The following is a 27,905-nucleotide window of genomic DNA, read 5'->3' as shown; positions in this document are numbered from 1 at the left end:
GCAGCACCTGGGGCATCCTTCACTGATCCCCCACTAGACCCAGCCCTTTATGATCATCTCTTTCATGATCACCCTCAGCCACACAGACACAGCTCTCAGCTGAATCTACAAAAATGACCTTTGCTGGGTGGCAACACGGTGCTCTTGTAGTTTTGAGCATGTGTTACTGAAAACACACCCAAAACTATGTCTGAGTGTCTGTCTGTGGGACCTTTGATCCAAACACTGGGGATACACTGGTCTACCCCACAGTGGTAGGTCGAGGTGGGGCAGATGTAAGTCACTTTATTTCACCAGCCAATGTGCTCCCTGCCTCTTGATTGGAGTCAGGAGGGACCTAGGTTTAAATGCCTTTAGCAGTGCAGCTTCTGTGTGCTACTGTTCTCAGGATTAAGTTTTAGAAAGTCAGATAAACCAAAGCATCTCAGTCCTGTCATTGTAATGATCCGTAAGTGTATTGGTGCTACCAGGGATGAATTGTTATCACAGATGGGAGATAGGAGATAAGCAACAAGACAAGTGACAATGGGCAGAAAACTATGCACAGGAAGTTCTAGCTAAATATGAGGAAGAAGTTCTTTACTGTGCAGATGACCAGAGCATGGTCAGAGATTGCTCAGAGAGATTCAGAGTCTTCACTGGAGATATTCAACAATCACCTGAGTAATTCTTGAGTCACTCATAGACTTGTTAGAGAGTGCTAGTTTGATTAAAAAAATGCCTAGATATTATCACAGGTCAGAGTGATGTTCCTTAAAAGTGATTGCCATGCATTTCTGTACAAGAAACCTAACCTGTAGCATAACTTCTTGTTTCTGTCTTCTGACTGTGTATTAACTGTGCAAGAGATAAAGTTCATCTTTAACAAGGATGAGGTCAACATCAGCAGACCTTCAGCTACAAAGACCTTTTCTCTTAATATGTTTTTGCCTGTCAGAAGATAATGGGCTTGGGTAACATAAGCTGGACTCCTGTCTTGAAACACAGCCCATCCTTGTGAAGCATACTTTCTTGGATGCATTTCTGCTTGGATCTTGGAGAGCTGAGGAAAGCTTGTATTCTTCCCTTGTGTGTGCCTGCAGGAAGTAGGGCTATTCATGAAGCAAAAAGTGCTGTGCTTCTGGAGCACTGGCAGACTTTACACTAAGGGAAAAGTAAAAACTGAGAGAAAGTTGCAATGGGCTGCTACACTATGTGTTTTTCTACATATTTTCCTAGGAAGGACTTTTTAATGATGAGAAGCCTAGCACTTTTCTCTGCAAGGTTTGTGTTATGTTAGCTGAACAAAACTAAAGTGATTGAAACATGAGTGTTTAGAAGGAAACAATATGCTGTGAACAATACTGGCTGGAAATACTACTACATGTTTGGAGTAGGGTTGTCTGCCATTGGAAGTAATAAAAATAGAGCTGAAAATTATACATTGGGGTTTGGTTTATTCTGGAGGCTAATTTTTAAGAAACTCAGGTTTATTTATTGGTTGTGTCACAGGAATGTTTGGCTTGTTCTAAGTCCAGCCTTCAGCATTTTTCATTTCAAGCCATATAAAGGAGAAGATCATCTATGGTACCTCTACCCCAATTCAACAGAATGGGCTCTAAACCATCTCTGTAAATATATTGCCTTCTGTGTTGCTTCTAGCCACAGCAATACTTTCAAAATTACATATATTCTTCTAAAATTTACTCAGGTCTCAAAACATCGCAAAGCATCCTTCAATATGCTTCAAAACCAGTTTTTTTTTCACAAGGGCAATGGAAGGGTATCATGGTGGGATTTCCCCATGCATTTCCTTCAGAATGTATGCCTAGTTTCCCTGACACAGGCATTTTAAATGCAGGAAGTGGCATTCTAGTTGGGTTTTGTGTCATGGAGACATGAAGAGCAGATAGGATTTATCTGAATGCCAGCGAGATTCCCTCCTTCCCTCCCTGCCTCTTGGCTGGGCAAATAGCTAGCCAGCTAGCAGCCCTCCAATCACCTGGGCTGCCAAGCCTCCACCCCTCAACACTGAGGGCTCCCACACCATCTGCAGCTGGCTTTTAAAGCAAGTCTTTTAATAAAATCACTTTAAGTCATTACTCTTCTATTTATGACAGCAGGAGTTCGGGACTGAGTAAGAGGAGCAGAAATTTGCCCAGCAGAAGTTGTTCTGAATCAGGTTAGTAATGAAGTTTACTGCTGAAAGAAGTAACCTGAAAGCAACGTAGGTTATCGTGGGGAACCTTGCCTTTAGCATATGTGCTGTTTGAGTAGCAAGAGCTGTGGTATGCAGTTTATTTACATTATGGCATTATTCTGTCTTTGGTAAAGATTCTGTGTTAATATATATCAGATGCAGTTATATTTTCCTTCCCAGTCTGCCTAGAAGGTGTTTCTGCTTTTTGAATGATAAAACTTGCTTTGCTTTTCCTTTTTATGTATCTTATATTTCTGTTACAGGTGCTGCTTTCCAATTTTATGGTTTATTATTGAAATACACTACTTTAAATATTTCAAGCCGTTAGGAGTTTTGTGAAAGTCTTGGGCACCACATGAATTTTTAGGACACTTGCAGTAAAATAATGTATTACCTGTGCATGTGTGTACACACACGTAAATCATAGATTATACCTAGTTTTACTTCATCTCTGTATTATTTGCATTATTTCACAAGATCTTACTTTCATATATTATTGCACAAGATCTAGTAAATGTAATACTGCAATTTTGAATAATGCTACATGTACTTAATAGGAAAAAATGCATAAACTTTAACAGAGTTTTTAGGAAAAAATGAGGCTGAAAAAAATACGCTAAATGAATCTGTATTAACCAGTGTATATTTGTATTTTCCCATTTTCTATATGTTACAAACTTATTGGAGTATTTTGTCTTTAATTGATATGGTGTTTAACATATTTAACTACTGCATATAAGATTAATAGTATATAATATAATACTAGCTCAACAGAATAGTTTTGAGTAAAATATCTTTATTTTATTTTGGCTTCAAAAATCATTAAACATAAATCTCAACAGTACTAAAACTTTCAGAGGTTTCATATTGCTTTATAACATTTGCTTTCCATATGAGATTTTTATGGTTTTTTATTAGAATTTTTAATGGAAAATTTTGTGGGAAAAGTTAAATAGCAACTGCAGCAAAACTTTGGATTTTCCCATGTCTAGCTTGGGTTTAATGTGTACTAACTTAAACCATGTATGAGACAATCAAATTAAATTTTTATTTTAATGGAAATAAAATTATTGGCACATGATGTAAGTTACCTTTTTTTGCTCCAATATCCACATATTTTTTGAATTTTGTGTGGGATAGGAGGTTGTATTAGGTTATTTTTACATGAAAAATACTTTGCAGAAATGGTAGATTTTATATGACTTTGAAACAGTCAAGGCAGGTTTAAATATTAATATAATCTTTGCAGATAGAGACTTTGTCCCTTGCATCGTGTTTTTAGTTACAAATTTTTTGATGCCAAACATTTTCTGACGTAAGAGGGCTAACAACTGATGACGATTAAATGTTCCTCATTATCCACCTGAACCAAGGGCTGGTATGAATTGTAAGGCTAAACTTATTTTCTTGGACTGGCGTCCAGAGGTGTAGGGGACAAGCGGTAAATTATCTGGTTTACAGTTGGCCAGGAGAGGCTGAAATTAAGATGATTTTATCAGCAGATGTTGTAGAGAAAAAAAAGTAACCAAGACAATGAAGACCAAGAGGGATTGGAGAAATACCCACTTATTCAGGTACTCTGACAAATACTATGAAAGTCCACCAGACATAAGAAAGTTTTGTTTTGTTTTATCCTCCCCCTTTTAGATAAATCTGTCAAGTTCCTTTCCTGTCTGAATTATGTCCTACTCTCCTCTTTGTTGTATCTTTGTTCAAGGGGGTTGAAGGGGTAAAACGAAATTGTAGTGTGGATAGCTTAGCCGTTCTCTCTAGGAATTTGTTCAAGGAAGGAGGTTGTTTCCGTAAGGGTTGGTCGTTGGTCCTCAAGTCTAAGGCAGTTGAACTGAACCTTGCCTTTTTTGAAGGATTGTTGGAGGTGTATTCAGTGTTTATAGCGTAACCTGTAGCTAAATTAAAACTTGGTCCAAAGAGCCTTCAGAAGTGCGGTGACCCAGCAGATGTGGAGCCAAAGAGACTTCACAGCTGTTTGCTCGTGGCAAAGTGAAACTTGCTTTGCTTGTGACGCAGTGCTCTCTGTAAAGCAGACTTCAAAGAGGAGCCTAGCACAGTTTGGATTGCATGAGACACTAATCAGGTTGTCTCCACATCTTAATTAGAAATAACTGCATACTGTCAGTGAGTTCAAGGGCTTTTTGCTTTGTGGTTTCTTATTACGCATTGCCTATTTTTAAACTCTGTATAAGATGAGGATTCAATGTTTTCTCTGTTTAAACTGCATGAACAATACAGCGCACCATGACTGGTGGTCCTTGCAGGCTACATGCCTTACACTGCTGTTCAAAAGCAGGCAGGTATCCACCTCTGCTCCAAGAAATGTAGGACAGGTGCACCAGAGATGCCTCAAAAGCACTCACTTCCTTCTTGATTGATTACCCAGTGTAATTATCAAAAACCCCCTTTCCCAGGCTGTCAAATGTGCCTTCCCAGGAAGGCTCAGAGCAGATCCAGTGCTCCTCAGCTGTGCAGCACATTCAGCAGGGGCCCAGGCCAGCGCTGGCAGAGCGCACAACAATAGAAGCCAAAATGAAGCAGAGCCCACAGTTGTATGCTAGGATGAGGCACAGTGAGGCTGCAGCAGGGAAAGGAGGAAAAATAAAGGAGCAGTTAGGAAAATACTGAAACCTGCTAGTCAAAAAGCAGAGGGACAATTTTAAATATGCTCATTTGCCCTACTTCATGTTTCTCTCTGCCATAAAGATAAGCAGAAAAGAAAACTGATATTTGTCCAAATTCAGGAATAAGATCTGTAGGTCTGCAGGAATAAGACCCCTTATAAGAGTGTGTGGTGGCAGTCAGTATAAGCTTGTCTAGGACAATGCTGCCACCAAAAGGCACACCCAGCTGTTACCTTCTTTGCTCCTGTAGGTTTGTATTTTAGGACGAGATGTTCTCTGTCTCACTGTACTGATAAACTGCTTGTGAGTCAGCACACGTTAGCAGTGAGCCATTGCTCAGGCTGTTCTCTTGCAGGGGTAATGCATTAAAGGATCTGCTTTACAAGGGACACTTAAAAACATTACACTTCTCAGTTATTTCTGAAGACACTTGTCACCTCATAGCTGTGTCATTTGGTCCGGTGTTAAGCCAGAGAGCTTTGTAAGCTCATCAGTTCTTCCTGCTGCACTGTCTTATCAAGTATGAAGTTTGGAATGTTGCAGCCAAATCTGAAAGGGGGCGATGCCTGAGGTACAGTGCTGCACTTGGCATGCAGCAACAGAAGTTGTGGAGCAGGGTTCAGGCATTTTTTGTTATGAGTTTAGACATACTAAGTGTAGGAAACTGTGGAAGATGTGCCGGATTTCAGTGGTTGTAAAAGGACACGTGTTTGTCAAGTCTGCGTTAGGATGGATATACTTACAAAGAGAAGTTTGCCATGCACATGAGGTGTTTTTTTCTTTCCTCTACCGACACAAAGTTTGTATACTGAACTTTGTCTTTGGTTGTGCTCCAGTTTCTAAAGACTAAAGAAGAAAGGCTGGGTTTCTGTCGAAGTGTCTTTCACTGGCTTGTGGCTAGCAAGAACTAGGCTCTTTCCTCTCCCCAAGAAGTAGAAATCAGAAGCAGAAAAACTCTTATTTTGCCATAGAGATTCCTTCTCAGCAGAGAAAACCATAATATCCAGAGATATTTGCAATCTTGTAGGGAAGCAATCAGGATGGGAGAGTTCCTGATACTCTCTGCTTTTGACTCTCTGTTTTAGGATGAAGCACTGTTAATTGAGCTATCCATCTTCTTACAAAGTCATCCTGTTAGGGGATTGAACTAGTGTGAGTAGAAATGTCCTTTACTGCTCTAGGAAACTAATAGAGACCAGGAAGAAATAAACCAGCAGAATATCTTAGTCTAAATTAAATAGATTTTCACTTCCCACTTCACTTAACAAAGAGTGAGTAGAGTATAGATATTTATGGTATGAGTTGCAAATACAAACATGAGTTTGGGAAGATGACAGATGGTATTGCTTGATTCTTACCAAACTCTTATCCATCAACAATACAATTCAAACAAATACATGAAGACAGAACTTGTACATTAATATTGCCTCTTTAAAATATTATTTTCTACGGGATGCTGATGTCATCCCTCCCAAGCAAATGCTTTGGACCTTCAGTGATAATTTGTTTTACTTGGGAAGCTGATCACTACTGCTCCTAGCAGGCACCCTGTGGGCCAGAGAAACACTGCCACTTGCTGGCACCCAGAACCAGGTTGGTCACAGATTCTGAGCTTGTGTGCTAGAGCTGATCGCATCCCACACTGTGGCAGGCACTGAGAATATTGAAGAACTGCAGCTGGCATGGAAGGAAGGGTTAGCCCATCAGTTCTTGTTAGATGATTGTTAGGCAGAAGTGTGAAAGATTTCTTGTAAGGATAGTTAGATCTGGGAAACTTCACTGGTGTATGAGAGAATATGAACACTATTTTAATCTGCTTTGAAGCCGTTCTCACTCAAGCAAATACTAAAGGCAAAAGCTATGTATTTGAAGACAAAAGGATATTGAATTGGTGCTCTCAGAATAATGTATTTTAAACTTTTGCTGTTCACAGTCTTAGTTTTAGATTCCAAAACCCCTTATTTATGCTGGTGTTGATCCTTATCTTAAAAGGCTCTATGATATATGACATAATAGGCTGTTTCTGTTTTAGAAGTGGCTAAGAAGTGGCCATTAGCAGATAATTATAAACAGTTTCTTCTTTTTTACAGCAATGTAATAAACCTCAGGATAATGGATCTCTTTCCCTGGGGACATAAGTGCTTTAGGAATAGTATATCCCTAATTTGTTTCCTGGGGAAAAGCATATGCCGTCTTATCTAATGTCACAAAACAGTGTGAATGTATTAGTTAGTAGATGTGATTAAAGTTCTTCATGCAAATACTTATTCCCATTGATTTTCAACAGAGTCTACACTACCTTTTGCATTCTGGAACAATTTCCTTTATTTCAGAGCTCTACATCCACCATGTTGCCCTGTGGAACAGCTCTGTCCTTTATTCGGTGTCTGGTGCGGAAGAAGAACATTGGCGGCGAAAGCCTTGAGGACACCAAGCTGTGCCGATGCTTATCAACACTGGACCTTATAGCCCTGGGAGTAGGGAGTACCCTTGGCGCTGGTGTTTATGTCCTTGCTGGAGAAGTAGCCAAATCTGATTCTGGACCTAGCATCATTGTTTCCTTCCTCATTGCTGCCATCGCGTCTGTGATGGCAGGTCTCTGCTACGCCGAGTTTGGCGCTCGCGTTCCCAAGACTGGCTCTGCATATTTGTACACTTACGTTACAGTAGGTGAACTGTGGGCTTTTATCACTGGCTGGAATCTCGTTTTATCCTATATTATAGGTAAGCTTAAGAACTAACACCGGTCCTAGGGGTTTCAGAGACAGCAGATAAGATACAGACTTGGGCTCTTTTTCTTTTCTGTCTCTACACTTAGCTACTCTTTAGTCCTGTTGAGATGAAATAACCAAAATAATTTGATTAGGTTATTTCCTTCTATGCATCACCATTGCAAGCAGGTTTTTTGCAGGATATTTTTGTAACAGTGTGACATATGAACCACATACCTTGTATGAAGATTGTGTCAGACAATTCTGTGATGATGCACAGGAATAAACAAGATTTATTTGCCATTTTTGGTCAGCAAAAATAATTTCAGTAAAACCAATAAACATTTTTTAAAAATGTATACAGCAAGGACATTTACAGGGACTTCACAGGAGTCCTGTAAATGTCCACTTTTCCTTACAGGAAAGTCATGGTGTTTAAGCACTAACTATATCATTGTGCTAATTAAGTGCTGTCCTGTCAGGTAATACGATAAAACACAAAATTTACCAGATTTGAGTAAAATGAATACTTATATGGCAGATAGTCAAACAGCTATTTCAGTGCTTCAGCAGAGATAACATTTTTGGATTTAAAATGATTTCTCCCAGAGGAATGTGTTCCAAACTTCCATTACATTGTGTATGAACAATTACATTACAAAAACTGATGTTCCCCAGTATTGTATTAAAATGTATTTCCTGAGAGGAGAGTTATACAAATAAGATTGACCAAATTGTATTTGGCCATGAACTCTTTGCCACAGGAGAGTGTTAATTTTAAATACACATTCTAGTAACATATGTCTTGCTAGTAATTTTTTTTTGCTTTACTTGTAGGTGGGCAAACTTTCCTTTATGTTCTTTCTTAAAGTGCTTTCTTATGTTACTTTTTATTGTTTAACATCTGTCATAGAAATTAGAAATAGCTAGAAATAAACTTCTTCCAGGATCAGGCATAAATGACACAGAAATAATTTCTGAAATCTTTTGGGAATAAATGAGGCAAAGAAAAATTTTATATTTTTGTTCTAGAAGAACTTGTTACAATTTAGCAAGCAAAATTCTTAAACATTGAAATTCTTCAGCAAAGCAAACATCACAGGCTCTGCTTTTTAAAATACAAGTAGCAACAGGCTTAGTTTTGTTTCCTTTTCAGTAGAAGTATCTGTGTCCCACTGTATGGATATAAAACCCTAAACATGCATGTGTTTTATGAAGGTACCTCAAGTGTAGCAAGAGCCTGGAGTGGCACCTTTGATGAACTTCTTGGAAAACGGATTGGTCATTTCTTCAGTGCCTACTTTAAAATGAATTACTCTGGGCTAGCAGAATATCCTGACTTCTTTGCTGTACTCCTTATATTACTTTTATCAGGTAAGAAAATATATGGCTTAATTGATGGTGGTTGTGATATTTTTCAAGTGCTAAATTGTAGGGTTTTGCACAGGAAATACCTTAAGGAAGTTCAGAGCCACATTTCGTACTGACACAGTGACTCTGTGAATTAAATATATATAACCAGATTTTCACATGCACTTCTCTTGAAACTGAATAATGAACTAATCACTTGTCAGTACTTTTTTCTATAAAACCTATTATAGAGATTGATGGTAATAGGAAAATTACACAGTTCTCCATGTTTTCATGGCTCTCTCACCAGCAAATGCTTCTGGAATGGCGTAAAGGTTAAGCTCTCTAGTTTGGTAATGTGGTCTCCTTAAATTATATATTGTGCAGGTAGTGGGTATTTTTAAAGGGGTTTTTCCCCCTAAATTGTTCACTTACTGGTATATAATAACATTCCCCTTTATAAGTCTTCAGTTGTTTATCCTAGAGTTTGTTTGACCTAAAGGGCACCCTAAGGTACTTATTTGGACCAACAGACCAGTTAGAAACCTGAGTAAACCTTTCCTGTCTACTCTTCCAAGTCCTTTTTTTCTCTTTACTCATGTATCATGCTTTTAAATCGCAAACGCTGACATTAGCTACTTCCTATTTGAGGGATCAGAAGGCTCAAAATACTGCAACTTATTTCCATGTTTGTGTTTGACAATTACTTACCATATAGAAATGTTCCTACTGCCACTGGGAGTGAAGGAAGCAGGAAGCGTATTCTAAAGTTTGTTTTCAGGCAATACTAGAAGCATTTTAATATTCAGTAGAGGTCTTACCCATATCTCATATACTTGTCATGTTCAGTCTGTCTTTGGATTAAACCAAAGCAGAAGCTTTTGTTCTCTGGAAAGTGAAACTAAGTTATATTTACATAACCTGTTCTCTGGTTCTGAGTGGGGTTTTTTTTTGACACAGGAAAATATTTCTGTTAATAAATCTGTTCTACCTATTGCTCGAATGAATGACCAGTGCATCTGAAGATTTATTAGGTTTCTGTACATAAAAGAATGGCTTCCTGTACTTGGGAAGATCTGGGAGTTGACTTGACTAGGTTTAGTCCAGCATCCTGCCACATTTGTAGCTCAGAGTTGCCTACAGGATCAGTTCAGACCCTTATGTCCTCAGGAGAGTTGGGAATGAATGTGGAATATAACTGGAGCAGACTTTTCAGTTTCACCTCTTCCAAACAAAGGAGACAAAAAATAACACCCTGAAAAGCAGAGCTCTGAAATACCACAAACCAAACTATACAGTCCTAGTTTAGATGCTGACATCTTTTATGTTTTCTCCATTGCCATTGCTGCTTCAGAATTAGAGGTTCTTGAAAAAAGGGAAAATGTTTTCCCTGTTGTTCATCAATGCTGCTGAGTTTTCATTTGTGTCCTGTCTTTTAATCTCTACCATCATTCCTTCTTCACTCCTTTCCCATTTGTGCTTCAAATTGCCTCTCCAGGTGTCTGTGATAAGGAGCCAAACCCCCAGTGACTGAATTGGGTGGAATTCTCCACTGCTGAAAGGAGGGGCAGGCTCAGGACTGTGTAGGCTGAGCATGATACAGTAACTGGATTGTGAGCTGTGTAAAACTGAGTTGTAGGAGTAGCAGGTGATGTTATACAGAAAATGTTATGTGCTAAGCACAAGAAAAAGTACATAGAAATCTGGGGGGTTGGGGGATTTTTGTTTTGTTTGGGTTTTTTGTGTTTTTTTTTTTGGTATTGTTTGTTTCATTTTTGGTTTCTTTGGGTTTATTTTTGTGGGGGATTTGTTGGGGGTTTTTTTGTTCTGTTTTGGTTTGGTTTTTTTGATAAAGGACTTTAAAAATGCACAAACTATGATTCAGACTGCCTTTTTGGGAAAAACTGAGCTGAAGAAAGCATACATCTATTTCAATAAAAATGTCATTGGTGAAGAAAACTTAAGCAGCTCATAAGATAATTTCTGTGTTCTGATAAGATAGCAAATATCTCATTAGTGGAGTCAGAAACTTTTTAGACATTATTTTGAGAGGCTTAAAATTTTCAGTCTTAATCTCTAAATAATGAGGGAAAGTATGTATGTAATATAGTGGAATGCTTAGAGAGCAAAGGACCTGTGAAAACTTTCCAATTGTATTTAATTGTTCCTGATCTGCTCACTGTCTGTTCCATTAAACTGCTAACACTCTAACACTTAAAATTGTGTGAAATCTAATTATAAAGTAGAATCCTGACTAATAACTTTCAGATTGTTGAAATGTTCTACTCTGTAATCTAAAGCCATGTGTATTTTGTATCTGACTGTTTTCTAGAATCTCTATGCATCAGTGTTACAAACATGAGGTGTGCATTTCTTTTAAAGCTGTTACTAATGAACTAGGAAGCGGGACTTAGTCTGATGGATGTGCCCTGAAAAATGTAGAGTCAATCAGTCATATTGTTAATTTAACAATTGTGCCTCTTTTCTTAATCTAACAGAGAATTCTTCTGTAAGGAGTGTATTCTACCAATCTATTTTTACAAAGCATAGAATTCTTGTAGCTACTTTTACTCCATGGCATAAAACAGCGATATGGATTGGTATCTCAGAGAAGTAAAAAGTAGCCATTGCTAAAAATACTTTTAAATCCTTAAAGAAGCTTTCTCTTTTGTGGCTTCCAATATATTTGCCTATTGTCATGCTGTTAAAGAGTCTAGTATGTTTGTGATAATGCTTTTTTTTAAAATCTGGTGACGCTTTTTCAGTGTTATTCAGAGTACTTGCATATAGATACACACACACATGCACCCCTCCTTTTACATATGTCCCTTCTTTAAATGCCATTTTATTAGTATAATGGGCCATTCACATCTATAAAATATTTTTATTTTACAGGTCTTTTATCTTTTGGAGTAAAAGAGTCTGCATGGGTGAATAGAATTTTCACTGCTATTAACATCTTGGTCCTAGTCTTCGTTATTATTTCTGGTTTTGTGAAAGGTGAAGCTGACAACTGGAAGACAAGTGAAGAATATCTCAGAAACTTTACTGCAGTAACAGAGTAATTTTTAAAAATCTATTTTCTTTCTCATATTTCAAGCAGTTTCCTCTTACACATGCTTTATTGTAATAAACACTGCTGGTTTTTTAATATGTTTTGTTACAAACTTCAAAGAAAGTAAGACAATGACAATAGTTACTTGATTCAGATGTTCTTTCTTTTGCTGCTATTTTTCTCTTTATTACAAGCTTGGACATAAAAATGACATCTCATGCAGTTTTGTAAAGCAGACCTCTGTCATGACAAGAACATTTAAAACTTTTTTGTTTCAGAGTTCTAGGGTAGGAGGGTGCATGTGTTTGTCCAACCAATAATGAGGGGGGAAAAATTATCTTCCTGCTGTACTTTTGTTCTTTATAGGAACTGCTCATCCTATGAAAATGTGACAAGTATGTATGGGAGTGGTGGCTTTATGCCATATGGTTTCACAGGAACTTTGGCTGGTGCTGCAACCTGTTTTTATGCGTTTGTTGGATTTGACTGCATTGCAACAACTGGTATAGTATTTATATATGTGTGTATATATGTTTAATATGGGGATATTTTTGAAAAAAAAAAAGAAAAAGCCCACAACAAAACAACAAAGAACCACAAACAATATAATACTCTGTCTACTCTTCTTACTTTGCTTTCTTCCAAAGCTCTTTCAGTCAATGTAGAATGAGTCTAAGTTCATTCCTGAATGTGGCTATCTTTCTGGGAAGAGGTGGGAGGTTCTGCTTATTTCATTCCTCTTCTAAAGAAATGATTGCTGCTTTCTAAGCACTTTTCTGGAAAGTGCTTAGTATACAATTTTTCTGCTCAAATAATGTTAATCACCTGCTCACTTTTACAGTTCTCTGAGATAAGGTGTCTATGGCTGACAGGGAATGAGTATACTGAGTACATTGAAAGCATAGGTAAATAAAAATTACAGGCTTGGAATACTCTCCCTATAAAATGTATTTTATGACCTTTAATTTACCACTATTTTAACACTATTTCTGACAACAAAATACTGAGTTCTGTTCTGTGAGTCTCAGTTTATTTTACTCAGGTTTTAAATACTTTTATTACAGATGTGATTCCCATGACAGATTAACAAGTGATTTGTCTTTGATGTTGTCTCTTAAAGCTGAAGGGGAAAAATAGTACGAATTTTTGGTGGGGCATTTTCTTTTCCTTTTTTCAGGAGAAGAGGTCAAGAATCCTCAGAAAGCCATACCCATAGGAATTGTGGTGTCCCTTCTTGTGTGCTTCATTGCGTATTGCTTGGTTTCAGCTGCACTGACGCTTATGATGCCATACTATCTGCTAGATGAGAAAAGTCCTCTGCCAGTAGCATTTGAATATGTTGGATGGGGTCCTGCTAAATACGTTGTAGCAGTGGGATCCCTCTGTGCTTTGTCTACAAGGTAAAGATATTGAAATACTAATTCTGTTGGGAAAAGCTGATGAATAATATATTACATTTCTATGTATGTTCATGTGTTCATTTTGAAGACTCAGTCCATGCAAAGAATTAGCAAAAAGTATTATAAGCAAGTTTTGAACTTAAGCAAGTCTAGTTGACAGTAGCTGTGTTAATTTAGGTTCCTTTTTGGGTTTTTTTAACTGTACAGTTATTGAGCTCTACCTCTTTGGTAGGAGCTTATTACACCCATTTTATATATATATATATATATATGTATATATGTATATATGTATATATATATATGTATATATATATATATATATATATAAGTATTTTCAAACATAAGACCTGAAAGTTATCTTTATTAACTGACAAAGTAAACGTCCCTCATTTTTCCTTTTTTTGCTGTCCATTCCCAGTGACTCAGCAGCTTTATGGGCTCTGTGTATTTGCAGGCAGAATTGAAGACATGATTAACTAGCTCCACTCCTCATCTTCATTGCCTGTCTCTGTTTTCCTCCAGCAGCCAGTCTGTCTTCTGACATCATCCCTTCCTGTGGTTTCTGTGTGGGTATTTGAGATGTAGACTATAGCTGTGAAACTATTATAATTTATTCCCCTTTGTGAAACTGTGAATGTAACCTTAACATATTATTTTGATTAAAAAGATCAGGGAGGGCACAATATATACTAGTATGTGTTCAAATATATTACACCCCACTTGTAACATGATACAAACACTTAAATAAAACAGAAAATTGCTTGATACTTGAATTTAGGGATAGAAAAATGCTGATGCCCATCTTTTACCTGAGCTTATGTAGATAAGGAGCTCATTTCCAAGAGCTTCAGTAGTAAGAACACTGGCTGCCTTTCCACAAAGGAAAGCAAGTTGCCTGTGGAAGCACTAACACTAACAGCACTCTGACATAACCCCGCAAGCATTAGCCTGAATATGAGTTTGTTGACTGTGGGCAATGGTCTAAGGGAAAGGAACATTTAGATGCAGGAGGGGATAGAAACATGAAGTAGTTCCAGAAGGACACTAAAAGAAATGTAGGACTGACTGAAGAATGTCACAGTTACACAGTTCATCCTGTGATTATTTTTGTTATTTTCTATATATTTGTCATGGTCCCCTCAGGTTGGAGGGTTTCATTTACTTTTTTCTTTACATTGATAAATAGTACAAGTTGTATGCAATAAACTAGATTAAAGAAATTAATACTGGAAAACAAAGGGAGCTGAGATGGTAAGAAATTTTTAGAAATTTGAAGTGTCAGTCTCTTTTTCCAGTGTATTCTGAAGAATTATATGTACTCCTGTGGAGAGATTAATCTTTCGGTCTGTTGACTGATGTTAGTTTAGAACAAAACAAAAGAAACTGTATTTCATGCTCCTCAGTTTAGAGGTACAATAAAGGAAAAACATTGGGATTAATTGCTTTTGGTTTTCTGTTACTGTGCTATGTCATGAACTTGTTTTGCCAGGTAAAGATGTTTGTTAATACTGTCATTATGTATGTGAATGTACATGAAGAAGGGTAGGACAAATGAACCTTACAAAGCTAAAACAACAAAAAACTTCGGAATTTTTTTGAATGTACCTTCTTTGTGGAAGGTACACATCAAAATCAGTTTATTTGCAATAAAACTTCTCTTCTGTCTATCCTTAATACTTGTGTCCCACAAGCATTACTGGATGTACCTAGCACCTGTGGCATGTAAGAGCTGTGCCTTCTTTAAGTGATATAGTTGCTTCTCTAAAGTAAGAAAGGAAACCCTTCACATGGTTAAAAAATTATGTTCTTGCTGCAGAAGTTATACTGGCTATGACTTCATCTTTGTTTTCTTAATTAAAAGTATTTCTCTTTGAGGAAAAGAAACCAACTAATTTAAGAAATATGTTTAACAGCTTCAAGTTATCAGTAATTTAAAAGCTTTATGTGTTCTAATAACATCTAAATTAATTAGCTTTACTTCTTCCAAAAAAGTCTTAATGCAGCTTGCCTAGAGGTGCTTTAATCGAAAGAATTAATCTGCCCAAGTACACTTGTATGATGGTGCTTACTTTGAATTACTGTTAATCAGCAGGCTTACATGGAAATATAGAGTGTAAGGGATGCTGCTTATGCTTATTTATTTGCTGCTGCTGACTGACAGACTTTCTCCGGGGATACTAAAGCTTAATTGCATATTTAGTGTGATCTGGAACATGTTCCTGGTCAATTGATACCCAAGAGTTATGGTGATGGGAAGAGAGTTATCTTGCTAATCTGGATTCCATCTGGTGAAGCTATTTTATTACCTAAATTAATATAATAATAATGATAAATCAACTTTGCAGTTAAAAAAATCTGTTCATGTCTGATCTGTAGTATTTTGGGCTATGGGGCTTTCTGGTTTTGTCTTACAACCATGCATTTGGTTTCTATACATGCCATTAATTAACATTTTTTATCTTGTCCATGAATACAACTCTGCATGAATTGTGTTTGCCATGTTGCATGTGTTTGCTTTTTACTCAGTCTTCTTGGATCCATTTTCCCAATACCACGTGTAATCTATGCTATGGCGAAGGATGGGTTGCTTTTCAAATGTCTAGCTCAAATCAATTCCAAAACGAAGACCCCACTAGTTGCTACTCTATCGTCTGGTGCAGTAGCAGGTGAGACTAAGAGTTGATCCTTGTAAAGAAAGGTGCACTGCTAAACACGTTGAATATATGGAAATAAACCACTGTTGTGCAGCTTTGATTTGCTTTGGACTCAAATGATCAAATCTGCTTGTTGCTAGGTAAAGTAGTCTACCAGTAAAATTTTTCTCTACCTCAGATTTTTACTTGTTGGTTTATCTCAAGTGCTTTCAAAGCCTAGGGTCAAAATAAACAGTAGCCCAAAACCAAGAACATCAGTCAACCAAACAAAATCTTAAGAGCAGCAACACGGAGCCTAAGCAAAACTATACCTAAACCCATTAACTCCTCCAAGCTTTCTTTTTGTGTAGTTGGGTTTACCAATAAAGCATTGTGCTTTTAATAACCTGTACTTGAACTATACATTTTTCTGTTCTAGTCTTCTCGGCTCTATGTTCCCTTTGCCCCGAATTCTGTTTGCCATGGCACGTGATGGTTTACTCTTTAGTTTTCTTGCCAAAGTGAATAAGAGGCAGGCACCAGTTTCTGCCACCTTGACAGCAGGGGTCATCTCTGGTAAGCTCTCAAAGCCCATGTTACTTAAAACTGAGATTTAAACACTCTATGCACGTGCATGGTACTTGGTATTTTTGAAAAGGGCTGCTTGTTAACGTCCCTTGCATGTACAATGGGAATAAAATTACTGAGTAATCAACGGGTGTAAGAACTCCAGATCAAGCCAATCATGGTGGTGGTGATGGCCTTAATGCCACAGAATTCAATTTTTAATTTTTTTTCTTTTTTTTTTTTTTAATATTAACCCCCATATGGTGAATAAGCTTGTTACTTAATCTGAGTCCCTTAGGCTGATGCTCTACTGGCAGGGCTTTCTTGTCTGTTGTAGACCTAATATATTCATCCCATCTGTAATGGGGGGAAAATAACTCACTTTTTTTTTTTAATGAGATATAAGGGAAAAAATTCATTTGCAGAGTATCAACTTTTGTGTCAACTACAAGGGTTTTTTAAATTGTCCTCCATAGAAAATTATTGTTGTTGTATAGGCTTACCAAGTTGTGGCTGAGGGGTATGTGTGTGTTGGGGGCTTATGTGTCTGCACATACATGTACACACATACGTGCCTACATTTATTTTGCCAAAACAGTATTTTGGGATCCATTGCCAACTCCTAAGGTAAATTCTTAACATTCAATTCTTTCACTTATGTTCATATTTCTTGCTGAGGTACATATAGCTGTGCCCAAATTTCATTGTCATTTTAGTGGGATGTTTAATCACCCTGGAAAACCAGCTTTAGAAGTATTTAGCTCAAAGGAAAATAAATAAGTTTTTTAAGTAATTCAAATATCAAATACTTGCCTTAGAATTTTTATGAACCTTGGCTAAAATTAATCTCAAAAAACGGTTCAGAAATGAGACGAAAATATTTTTATTTGTAGTCAGGGTCATCCTCAGAAGCCACAAGACTGGACCTGCTCAATCTGTGTACTTGACAATAATGCAGAAAGGCACAGTTGTTGTCCAGATAGTTCCCACATGACGCATTTTTATCAGTTCCCTTTTCTTTGGTCAGAGTACAAATAGATTGCAAAGCATTACTTTTATTATTTCAACTTTATTTTATTTGAATTTATCTAATTGACATATTCTCCTATAAGAATTTGGAAGTGCAGTTTTGTGGGATGAAATCAAGATCTTTATGTGAAATCAGAGTAATGATGAGAAGAAAGAATAGTATATTACCCAGCTGGTAAAGTGATTGGTATAGTTACACAGCCTTGCCTGTAGCTCTGCAGCAGCTGACATTGGACTGCTTCTAGACAATATTTAGCAAGCTGGTGCATCAACAGCTCACCAGAAAAACAGCTTTATCCACTGCTGGAGCAGCATTTCTTCTAATTTTTTTTAAGCTATATTTGGTCATTTGTGGTCATAAATAGTTTTGACAGAAACTATAGTTATGGATGTATGCAACAGCTTATAAGCTTATATTATCTGACTTTTCAATGCATTTGTAGCATGAGTAGTTTTACAGCTGTAAGAAATGTTAAGGAGATGAGGTGCTTAATTAAAGTTATCAAGTGAAGACTACAGCTGAGGCAACCATCATGTGTTATTACATGACTGACCTTTTCACAGGTGGTAATCACCATGGCTGACCTCTGCACGTGGCAAAATGTTTTGGTGTCAGTCCAGTTTCACCATTAATGGTCCTATTGTTGTCTCTTAGAGTAGAACTAAGAGATGGGGAAAAGAAATACTCTGCCTTTTTTTCTCTTAGTATAGAAGAATTACTAAGGAGAAACTTGCAGGCATTTTTCACCTTGTTTCTAAAGTTAAAGAACATCCAGGTTGCAGAGTAGCCTTTCAAAGCTGGGATTTAATATTAAATATAGCTACCATACATGACGTTTTAGTAGGTTCTGTTTTTCCTCACCTTTGCTCTTTAGAGCATGAAAAGCAGTGAGGTATTCAAAAATCTACACTGCAAATTGCTTTTTGGATTTAGGAACATCCACTCATATTGAGGAAAACAGGATGGTCTTTCTTAATTGGAAAAAGAGTCTTCCAGATTATATGAAAGTTCTGTAATTCAGCAGTCTTGTTTTCAGAAAATCACATTTTGCTTCCTCCTTTAGGATCAAATACCAGGGGAGTATGTGTCCATGTGTTTGTGCACTTATGCAGCTCTCTACAAATACATTAACAAATGTATACCATAAATATTAAATATTTTGAATACAGAATAATTCGGGTGTGCATATGCACACAGTGTATAAAGACTACATTTAATAGTTTCTTTGGTGTTGAGATTATTGATGATTCAAAAAATCTGCATCTCAAAAATATTAATAAAATACAAATCCTTTAAGAGGCTCTTAAAGTATGTGTATGTCTTTCAAATCAATTGGAATTAGCCTTTCATTTACTGATAGCTTCTCCTAATTTCTTTATAAATAATGTGCTTCTGTGTGCAAACAGCATAGACAAAAAAAGATATTCCAGAATTTCCAAATGAATATGGCATTAGCTTTTATAAACACAAGATCTCTATAATTATTTGCACTGCTATGGAAGTTTCTGTCTCTGAGTTCAATGATCATAAGAATATTAATTCTTGGAGATGTTACTGGTCATTCCTGAAGGTGAATTGAAAACTATTTTTAGATAACCATTCAAAAAAAACCTCACAAAACTATTTTATTTGAGACAACTTCTGAAAGTTCTCTTCACACAGAGCTGTTTCCCAGCTCAGCAGAAATTTTACATCACAGTGACTTTTTCTCAGTTTGGCAGTGGGATCTATCCCTTCAGCTTTGGTGAGATTCCGCTGCAGGATCTGAACTTCATTCTGTAAAAACGTATTTTTAATAACGGCCCAAATTCAATAATATGTTTGCAAATACTTATATCCAAATAAATCTAATACAAGCTGCATTTGATTATGCAGCATGACTGTAGGACTCATCAGGACCTATCTATATGAATGAGATTCCCAACTGTGGGAAATTGGGTTTGGAATGATACCAGTAGCTTAAAAGATGTGGTTTTCAGGATTATTGTGATTTCACTCATATTGCTGTCAGTAAAACAATAAGTTACGCTGCAGACAGATTTTAAAATCTTAGCTTAATACATTTTTATTATTAATCTTGGCACTTATGTTCAGACTTGATGTTCTTAAATTTCTTTCCCAGTGTGGATGATGCTACAATTCTATGTCAGTCTCCTGGAATCTCTTCCATCTCTTTTCTTTTTTAGCTGTGATGGCATTTCTGTTTGACCTAAAGGCGTTAGTGGACATGATGTCTATTGGCACACTTCTCGCTTATTCACTTGTGGCAACTTGTGTCCTCATTCTTAGGTGAGCCAAAAACATCCTTTGTATTCTACTGTGGGGTTTTTTGGGGGTTGGTCAGTAAATAAACAGAATTCATATTTACAAGACATGGTTTTTGTTAGATAACCAGTAGCTGTAAGCATATAAATGGTTTCTAAGAAGCAGTGACTCCTCTAAGTAAACAATGGTATATTGTTACATAAGTATAGCAGTGAGTCAGTTTAAAACTTTCAGTGAAATCAAGACACCTTTTACTTTCCAGAAGAAGTATTGTCCAAGCATTAGTCCCAAAGGTACTAAATATAAGCTTGAGTACAGAATTCAGTGAATGTTACTTGTATATGAATACAATTTACGCTGTACATCAGGCATATTGCATTTTGGGGACTATATGTGAAAGGGGTTGATGTTCCAGAAGGTTCACAAGATGAACAAATTCTAATAGTTGCTTTGTATTATCCTAGTCAGAAATATAAGACCAGACAAGTGTTCTAAGATGTGGTGGCCCTAGGAGAGAGGGCAAATATGAGTGAGATTATAAATACTTTTCAGTAAAACTCTGGTTTCAGTCATTGTTTGTAAAGCTAGGGAATTATATATTGCTAGCCACAGCTCACTTTATTATGTATTGCTCTTCTGATTTTAAAAAGTTAGCCTTTATTACTTAAGGGCAAGTAATTAACTTTGAAAAGTGTAACAGCTTAAATTTGGCTCAAATTCACTGTTACAATAATTTACAGTTTAAAAAAGAAGCCTATTATATTTAAAAAGAACTGACCATAAATATTTTTAAAAATACACTCAAAAGCTAACAAAGCAGATGTCAATTTTCAGTTAATGCCAATTAGAAGCCTCTTAGAGTATAGGAAGCAAGTCAGAAACAAGATCCCTTACTCTTTGCTTGCTGTTGACTACCAGACCCTGTCCTTTTTTTCTGTATGGGACTGGTCTTTTATCTGAGCTATTGGTGCATTCAGGTAGCTTAAAAAACTGCTAAAAAAAATCTCCAAACAAAACAATCCAAAAAGTGTGTTGCCATAGTATTTTTATATATGGCACTGACTAATAACGCAGTACAGTTATAACTTGGGAAATTCTAATGCTCTACTGAAAAGAATTTAGTACTTCAGCACATTCCTAGAGTCACATTGCTTCAAATCCAGAAGTGTGCTTGATGGTTTTTTATTACTTTTTTTTATGCATAGGTACCAACCCACCTATGAGGAACCAAAATACTCTCCAGAAAAAGCAGCTTTGGCTGCAGCTGAAAGGGAATCTGCAGTAAGTGAGTCACAGATAAACATGATAGAAGAGAATCACTTCCGTCTTCAGGCCTTGATTAATCCATCCAGTTTACCCACTAAGCAGACTGCAACTATAGTTAACTTCTTAGTGGGCCTCTTAGGTAAGTATTTGGCTGTCCGAACTCATATATGCATTAACATTTATAGTGGAATTTTATTAAAGACAGAATTAAAAATAACATACCTTCTTTCAGTCATACATGTGTCATTCTGTGCTTCTATCCTTCATGAATCAATCTAATCTGTAGTCATTTTCATTTAATTAAACGTATTCATAACAACAGTACATGTTGAAGCTTGCTACCACTCTTCTTAAAAGTCACTTCCTCTTCAACGCAGGATTAAGTGACCCATTTCTGTAATTTTGTTTTTCATACAGCTTGCTTGATTTGTGGCTTGAGTGTCCTCATTACATATGGGATTCATTTCATTGCTAACTTGGAGCCCTGGAGTATTGGCCTTCTTGCTTTATTGGTGATATCCTTCATAGTTACCATTCTCCTCATCCAAAGGCAGCCTCAGAACCAGCAGAAAGTAGCCTTTATGGTGAATAACTTATTCTTTATGTTATTCTCTGATGACAGCTTTGGATGGATTCTAATGAGTGAGAGAGAACTTAAAGCTGGAAAACAAGTCAGAAACTGATGAGTGCACAATCACTTGTCTGTGTAGTCTGCAGTCCTTTGGACCTAATGCAGAGTAAAAGTACTTTCATTTTGCAGTTTCACTTATGTTCTAAGATCAGTTATTTAATGGAAATAATGAGGTATAGTGATGAAGGTCAAGGAATCTGGTGGAGGTGGGGGAACATTTCAGAATAAGAGAGATAGATATATTATTTTTCAGCTGTAAATACAGGAATTTGTTTGTATACTTCCCAGACAAACTGGAAAGGTTTCTTGTAGACTTAGAGAATATATATGAAACATAATGTGTTTTAAAAGTTTAAGATCTATAGAAACTGTTGGTTAAGCTCAGTGAAAATTTCACTACATTGCAACACCAAAAAAAGTTAAATTCTTTATTAGTGATTACATGTTACCTCTAGTTTGTGTTACATACCCAAGTGTGACATACAAAAAAATGTATGTTTAATAGAAACATATTAAATATTTCCTTTTAGGTCCCACTATTGCCATTTTTGCCATCATTCAGTATACTGGTAAATATTTACTTGATGGTACAATTAAGTGGAGAGACTTGGATAAGATTTAGCTTCTGGATGTTACTTGGTATGTACTTCTGTTCATTTCAGTTTCTTCATATACTAGAACTCATTATTCCCATCTTAGAACATTCTTGTCCTTCAATATTTAAAAAAATCTCTGTGATTTAATAAAAATCTGTTAGTAATTCTGATAAAAAGGAATAGCATGCTTCAGAAGCAGTATTTATATGCAGTCAAAATTACAAATACAGTTTTTAAGTAAGAGGAAGAATTCCAATAAGACACTATTTTTTTTTCCTAGTAAGTATAGCCAAAATTATGTAGAAACCTGCTTGTAACAGGTTACTTCCCAGTATATCAGTCTGTCCTCTTTTAGAACTAAAAAATTGTCTTAATTCCATATAGACATGAATTAGAGATAGTACTTCCCATAACTTGTTAGATCATTTAATTATGCAAAAAAGATGCACTGGAATTTCTTGTAGAAACAGGGGTGACCTAAAGTATGAGCTCTGATTCAGATAATCTGAAGAAGAATATTCTTTAGCAAAAATCTGTTCAGACAGAGAAAAATACCTACTTTTTAATGCACTACTTGCCTGAAAACCCTATGAACTTTTTTTTTTTCCTTTTGGAAGGCTTCCTCATTTACTTTGCTTATGGCATCAGACACAGTGTTGAAGGTCATCGTGGTGACGGAGATGATGATTCTTGTTCAGAAAATAGTGGGATGCAAGAAAAGAACCCAGTGGATGACCCTGAAAATGCAAATGAAAGAGATCAATTTCTTCCACATGAAAGGACAAGTGAATGTTAAACTCTGCAAACACACAAATCTTTTAAACCTTCAATTGGCATTTTACTTGCAGACTGAAATTTCAGAAGCTTTCTGCCAACATGTGCCTCTTGAAAGTGTTTACTACAAGGCCTAAGTGGTATTTTGGACAAGCTGCTAATCCATCTTCATAATTTAAGAACTTACAGCATGGAGATTAATATTTAAATTTTTTTTTTAAAAAGTAACCTTTGGCAAGGAAAAATTTGGAGACATTGTTTGAACTTTCATTCAAAATCACTGTCAGTCATCGGATATGAAGAATTTTAGAACTGTCTGAAAGAAGTTCTGAGTATTTGACAATCCACTGTGAACATAAGTGCCTTTCATACCTTCTCCTTATCTTTGTTATGTGTTTTGGTAAAAATCTAAATTCTCTTCTTTCTGTTGAAGTAACTCATGGGAGATAAATTTCATTCATACAGGCATGGAAAGTATTTGCAAAATGAATGGTAATTATATGGATTAGATACTTTGTAAAAATTAGGGAGCATTTATTTATGAAAAAAAAAGTAATTGCTTATCTTTACTAATCATGACTGTTAATCTGTAGTTATGGAGAACTCAAGCAGTGAAGATACTTTAAAGGTTTTTAGTCCCTCTAAACAGCATTCAAGTTTTCTACTTAAGTGCATGCATTTTCTTTGAAGGATGCTTCTCACAAGAGAAGCTCTTTTGTTTTCTGCAAAATCATGTGGGGAATAATCTGTTGGTTACAGTATTGACAGTGGCAATCAGATGTGATTTAGCAAACTTTGTGCTTTTGACTTCAGAAGGGCCAGAATTTCATCTGACTAAATAATTTGCCACTTACCTCCAGCAGTCATCCAGTTTTCCTCCTTACTACTCGTTTCCCCCCCTATAATTTCTCCTTTATACATGTTCCAGAATTGATATTGCTGAGATTAGTGTTACATATTGCTTCTACGAAAAATTAACTAACAAAATCCCAGCTTTCTTTTCACTTGGTAGGGGAGGCTAAAAAAACAGAGGTCTGGGTTTTGGAAAAAAAAACTTATCAAAACAGTATTTCATTGCTTCATAAAGTCTTATACATTTTTTGTTAGTGCTACACTAACATACGTTTTGTTTTTTGTGAGCCAAGCCTACATCCACAAATCCATTAATGTAGGTATGATGTCTAAATGCTAATTTATGTAAAGAACCAAACTGGTGAAGCAGTGCTGGGTAAACAATTATTTTAATGCTGTTAAAACCAGAAAATGTTCTTCTTTCAAGTCATGTTATCTGTCAAAGGCACCCAGATATTTTAACACTTTTTCTCAGTAAGGAATAGGTTCAGGTCCCATGAAGGATTGATTCCACAATATGAAGTCATTTTGCAAGAATATATTTATAATAAGTCCTTCCCTAGAGTAAGAACAGTCTTGGACTTTATCATGGAGAGTTGCAGTCTGTTGCTGGTACTAAGCATTGGTATTAATCTCTATTGTTAGGTATAAGAACTTTGATGCCATGAGAGCTATGTTGGTTGACAGTGAAGAGCACCTTACTTTTTATAATAGCTGGAATTTTATGGAAAAAAAAAAAAAAGAAAGAAAAAACAAACTAGTTAGGTTGCTTCTGTCTCTCTCCTTTTTCAGAGAAATAAATTGTTCTTTTTAATCTTAAAATCACTTCTTTCCTGGTAGTCTTAAATCCTCAGCTTCAAAAACAGCCATTGCTGTGGGAGCAAGTCAGCCACACCCATGTGAAGATTTTGCATGATGTCTTTACAAGCCTACAGTGGAACACAGTTCTAAAATTCCTTCCACATCTCAGCATGTGGGAAGCACAGACTTACTTTTTGCTATGGTTGTTGATGCCATAGAGCAGGCCAGCCAGGCTCCCAGGGCACAAACTGCTGCTGTTCTATGCTGTGCTAGGAAGACTCCATTCCCTCCCAAGGCCATCCGAGAGAATGTATGTGTGCACACCTGTCCATGGATTTGCATCTGTCTAAAATTAGCCAATAGCAAATTTGATGTACTGGTTAAAATAATTTCTATATTGCACTCGACTTTCCCTTTCAAGGGATACTGCCAATACACTTAGCTTCTGGCTAAAGCAAGTGCTAGCTAAGGCAGTACATTTTCTAGCTTATTTACCTGATGGATGTGTCAGCCCTTTGTGTATTGACAAATTCCCCTTTCACTTGTATGAATATTTCTCTCCACTTGTTAGCAAAATTAATTATTTTAAAATAATAGGATGCACCTGTACAAGTGTTGCTAAGACAGATGGGAGGAGCTGCAGCACCAGAACTATCCACATAACTAATGAGATATAAAATGAAATTAAAGAAAAGGCATTAAGTAGTCTTAGTTGCTTCAACTGCAGAAAGCTTATTTATATGTGTGTATAGTCATTATGAGTCAGTGGCTGAGTGAAAACAGACAAGCCAGAAGTAAGATATTTATGGTAAATTTGATGTGCATTTGTATATGCAGTTTTAAAATTCCAGATGCTTTAGCGGAACTCTGCAGAAGCAAAGGACATGCCTTGCTAGTCCTTACACAGAAGCAATGGATGCAAGAAATCCTGATCCTTTTCTCACATTTGCTGTATCTCTGCATTTGCTGAAAGATCAGCTGAAAGCACAAGTCCATTGGAACTAAATAACTGTTATTTTTTAACACAGTTGTTGGTATTGTAAATTGTTCTGTGCGTAATAATGGTACGTATTAATACAAAATATCTACTTTTGAAGGTAACTTATTGGGCTTTTATTTCCTTTGCAGAAAAAAAGTTCTTATAAGATGGTGGGGTTTTTTTTGGGACATTCAGGATATGCCATTAGATAAAGGAATTATTCTTCCCTAGTTGTCTTTAAGAAAGTAAGCCAAAGTATATTTAAAACAGAACAAATATTTTTGTTCTGATGTATAGGAGTTATAAAACATTTCTGAATAATTCATGTTAACTAAAGTGGTCTTCCTGTGGTATCCCAGTCCTCATTCTGCAATGGGATTTTTATGTGGTAACTTAGATTTCATTGTCTGTTATCATGGCTAAAACTATTCTGTTAATAATAGTATGCTTTTTCCTGCACAACAAATGCTGGTCAGATTCCTGAAATCTGTCATATTGTGCTTATGTTCCCAAGTGTTAAAGCCATTTTTATTACCTGCTGTTGGAGAACCAGCAGCAATAAATGTCAGTCTTAGTGATACAGAGTTACTTAAGCAGGAATTGACTTGTGTCATCCAGAAATTTTCAATGATACAATGAATTTAGAGGCAAAGCTTGGTAAAGCTTAAATATATATTCTGTATTTTATTACATGATAAATTTACAAGTCTAGTCACCTCTCCCCTAAAATTTATGAAAAAAATGGAGATATATTTAAGAAATATAAGGTACAGTGTTTTCATAGAATTTTTAATAAGTGCCAATATCAATGTGCCATAAGCATCCTGAGAGGGTGACAGTGCAGGAAACCTGTGTGGGACTGTGCAATTGGGTATGAGGCTTTTGACACTGAGACACATTTTTTTACAGTAGGAATTTAATTCACAAGAAGTCTGATGTGTCTTACTTGAGTATAAAGAGAAAATGAAAGCACCTTTTTAATGCTCTTAGGCCCTAATGCTTCCTGGACATGCTGGGAAGTCTGTATGAATAGCAGTATGTTCACTGAAGGCACTGAGGTTACTCGGTGTTAAGCAAATACAAATTTTACAGAAAGAGCGGGTGGTATTTCCTATAGTATAGGATCTTTGTGTTTGTTTTTAATTTCCTGTACCTTTAGTATTTCTTTCTGGTATGTTTTGAGGACCTCTGCATTTTTAATAGTTGGACTTTTTCAAAGCTAAATATGACGCCTTTACCCGGTGCTGATCTATTTTCCGTTTGATCTTAGAAATCAAACTCGTTACATGAGCTGAGTTGAAGGATTTCTGTGCATAGACATGCAGACCTGCATTACAAAGAACTGTATGTGTATATATTTTTTTATTGTCAGTTGGATAAATTCTGTTTTTCTGTGTTTTCATGAACCTTGTACAAGGTCAACTCCAGCTTCAACAAGTTTAGTTGGAGTTAGAACATGAGGCTTTGAATATTTAGGAGAGCTTTTTTCTTTTGTGGTACCAGAAATAAAGCATGAAATATGTGTTACATATCTTTAAAAACAATTATGTGTGAATCATTTTATAAAACATTAGCATTCATATCTATCTTTTCTTTTTGTTTGTATGTACATTTTAGTCATTATTTCTGTATTGTGTGCTGCTGAGCATTCAAAGTGTAGATAGGATGATTATGATGCAATTTAAACTACAAATTTGTATTTCTTTGAAGTGCTCTACTAGAATGAAAAGTCTTGAATTTTTATGAATGTAAAATTGCTTGTATTTAAGAATGTGGTGCTTTTTCCCCAGAATTGTTACCAGTGACATTTTTAGTTACCTTAGTTCCAAATTTTAATGGGAATTACATTGCTCCTCCTTTACTGTAAAACATGCTTTGTGGGATAACAATAGTGCATTTGTTCCATATTTTTAAATAAAGTTGAATATCACTTGTATGTCTTTCATACAGCAGCTGTAACTTTAATCACTACTGTTTTTTTAGTTAACACTAAAATAATGCAGTAACTTAACGTCATGAGTATGCCAGATGTCTCGTGTCATGATATTACACAAATCAGAGTGCATGTAAAATAAATAACATGATAACATTGTATGCACTGTATTGAGGGAACAGAGAATAACAGCCTTTGATTTGGGCATTTTGTGTTACACTGCCAAACCAGAGATGATGTTAGGTTT

General features: G+C 36.2%; 1 protein-coding gene across 14 annotated transcripts in view; it reads left to right on the top strand.

Annotated features, from left to right (window-relative positions):
* Positions 1 to 27,661, top strand: part of SLC7A2 (solute carrier family 7 member 2) — a 52,853-nt gene extending 25,192 nt beyond the window's left edge. For 5 of the 14 annotated variants that reach the window (XM_064418035.1, XM_064418032.1, XM_064418034.1 and 2 more), the window contains 12 exons: positions 2,100 to 2,161; positions 7,149 to 7,539; positions 8,745 to 8,900; positions 11,772 to 11,937; positions 12,298 to 12,434; positions 13,109 to 13,331; positions 15,858 to 15,997; positions 19,748 to 19,850; positions 21,032 to 21,231; positions 21,510 to 21,676; positions 22,254 to 22,362; positions 22,937 to 27,661. In XM_064418035.1, the coding sequence (XP_064274105.1) occupies positions 7,164 to 7,539; positions 8,745 to 8,900; positions 11,772 to 11,937; positions 12,298 to 12,434; positions 13,109 to 13,331; positions 15,858 to 15,997; positions 19,748 to 19,850; positions 21,032 to 21,231; positions 21,510 to 21,676; positions 22,254 to 22,362; positions 22,937 to 23,115 (1,956 nt within the window). In that variant the 5' untranslated portion in view covers positions 2,100 to 2,161; positions 7,149 to 7,163 and the 3' untranslated portion in view covers positions 23,116 to 27,661. The other 9 variants (XM_064418040.1, XM_064418039.1, XM_064418041.1 and 6 more) reach the window with 7 other exon arrangements.
* Positions 27,662 to 27,905: the final 244 nt, after the last annotated feature.

Source organism: Passer domesticus, chromosome 4 (assembly GCF_036417665.1).
Source record: "Passer domesticus isolate bPasDom1 chromosome 4, bPasDom1.hap1, whole genome shotgun sequence".
Classification (NCBI taxonomy): domain Eukaryota; kingdom Metazoa; phylum Chordata; class Aves; order Passeriformes; family Passeridae; genus Passer; species Passer domesticus.
Note: the sequence above shows the minus strand (reverse complement) of the source record. Positions and strands in the feature narration are given on the sequence as shown.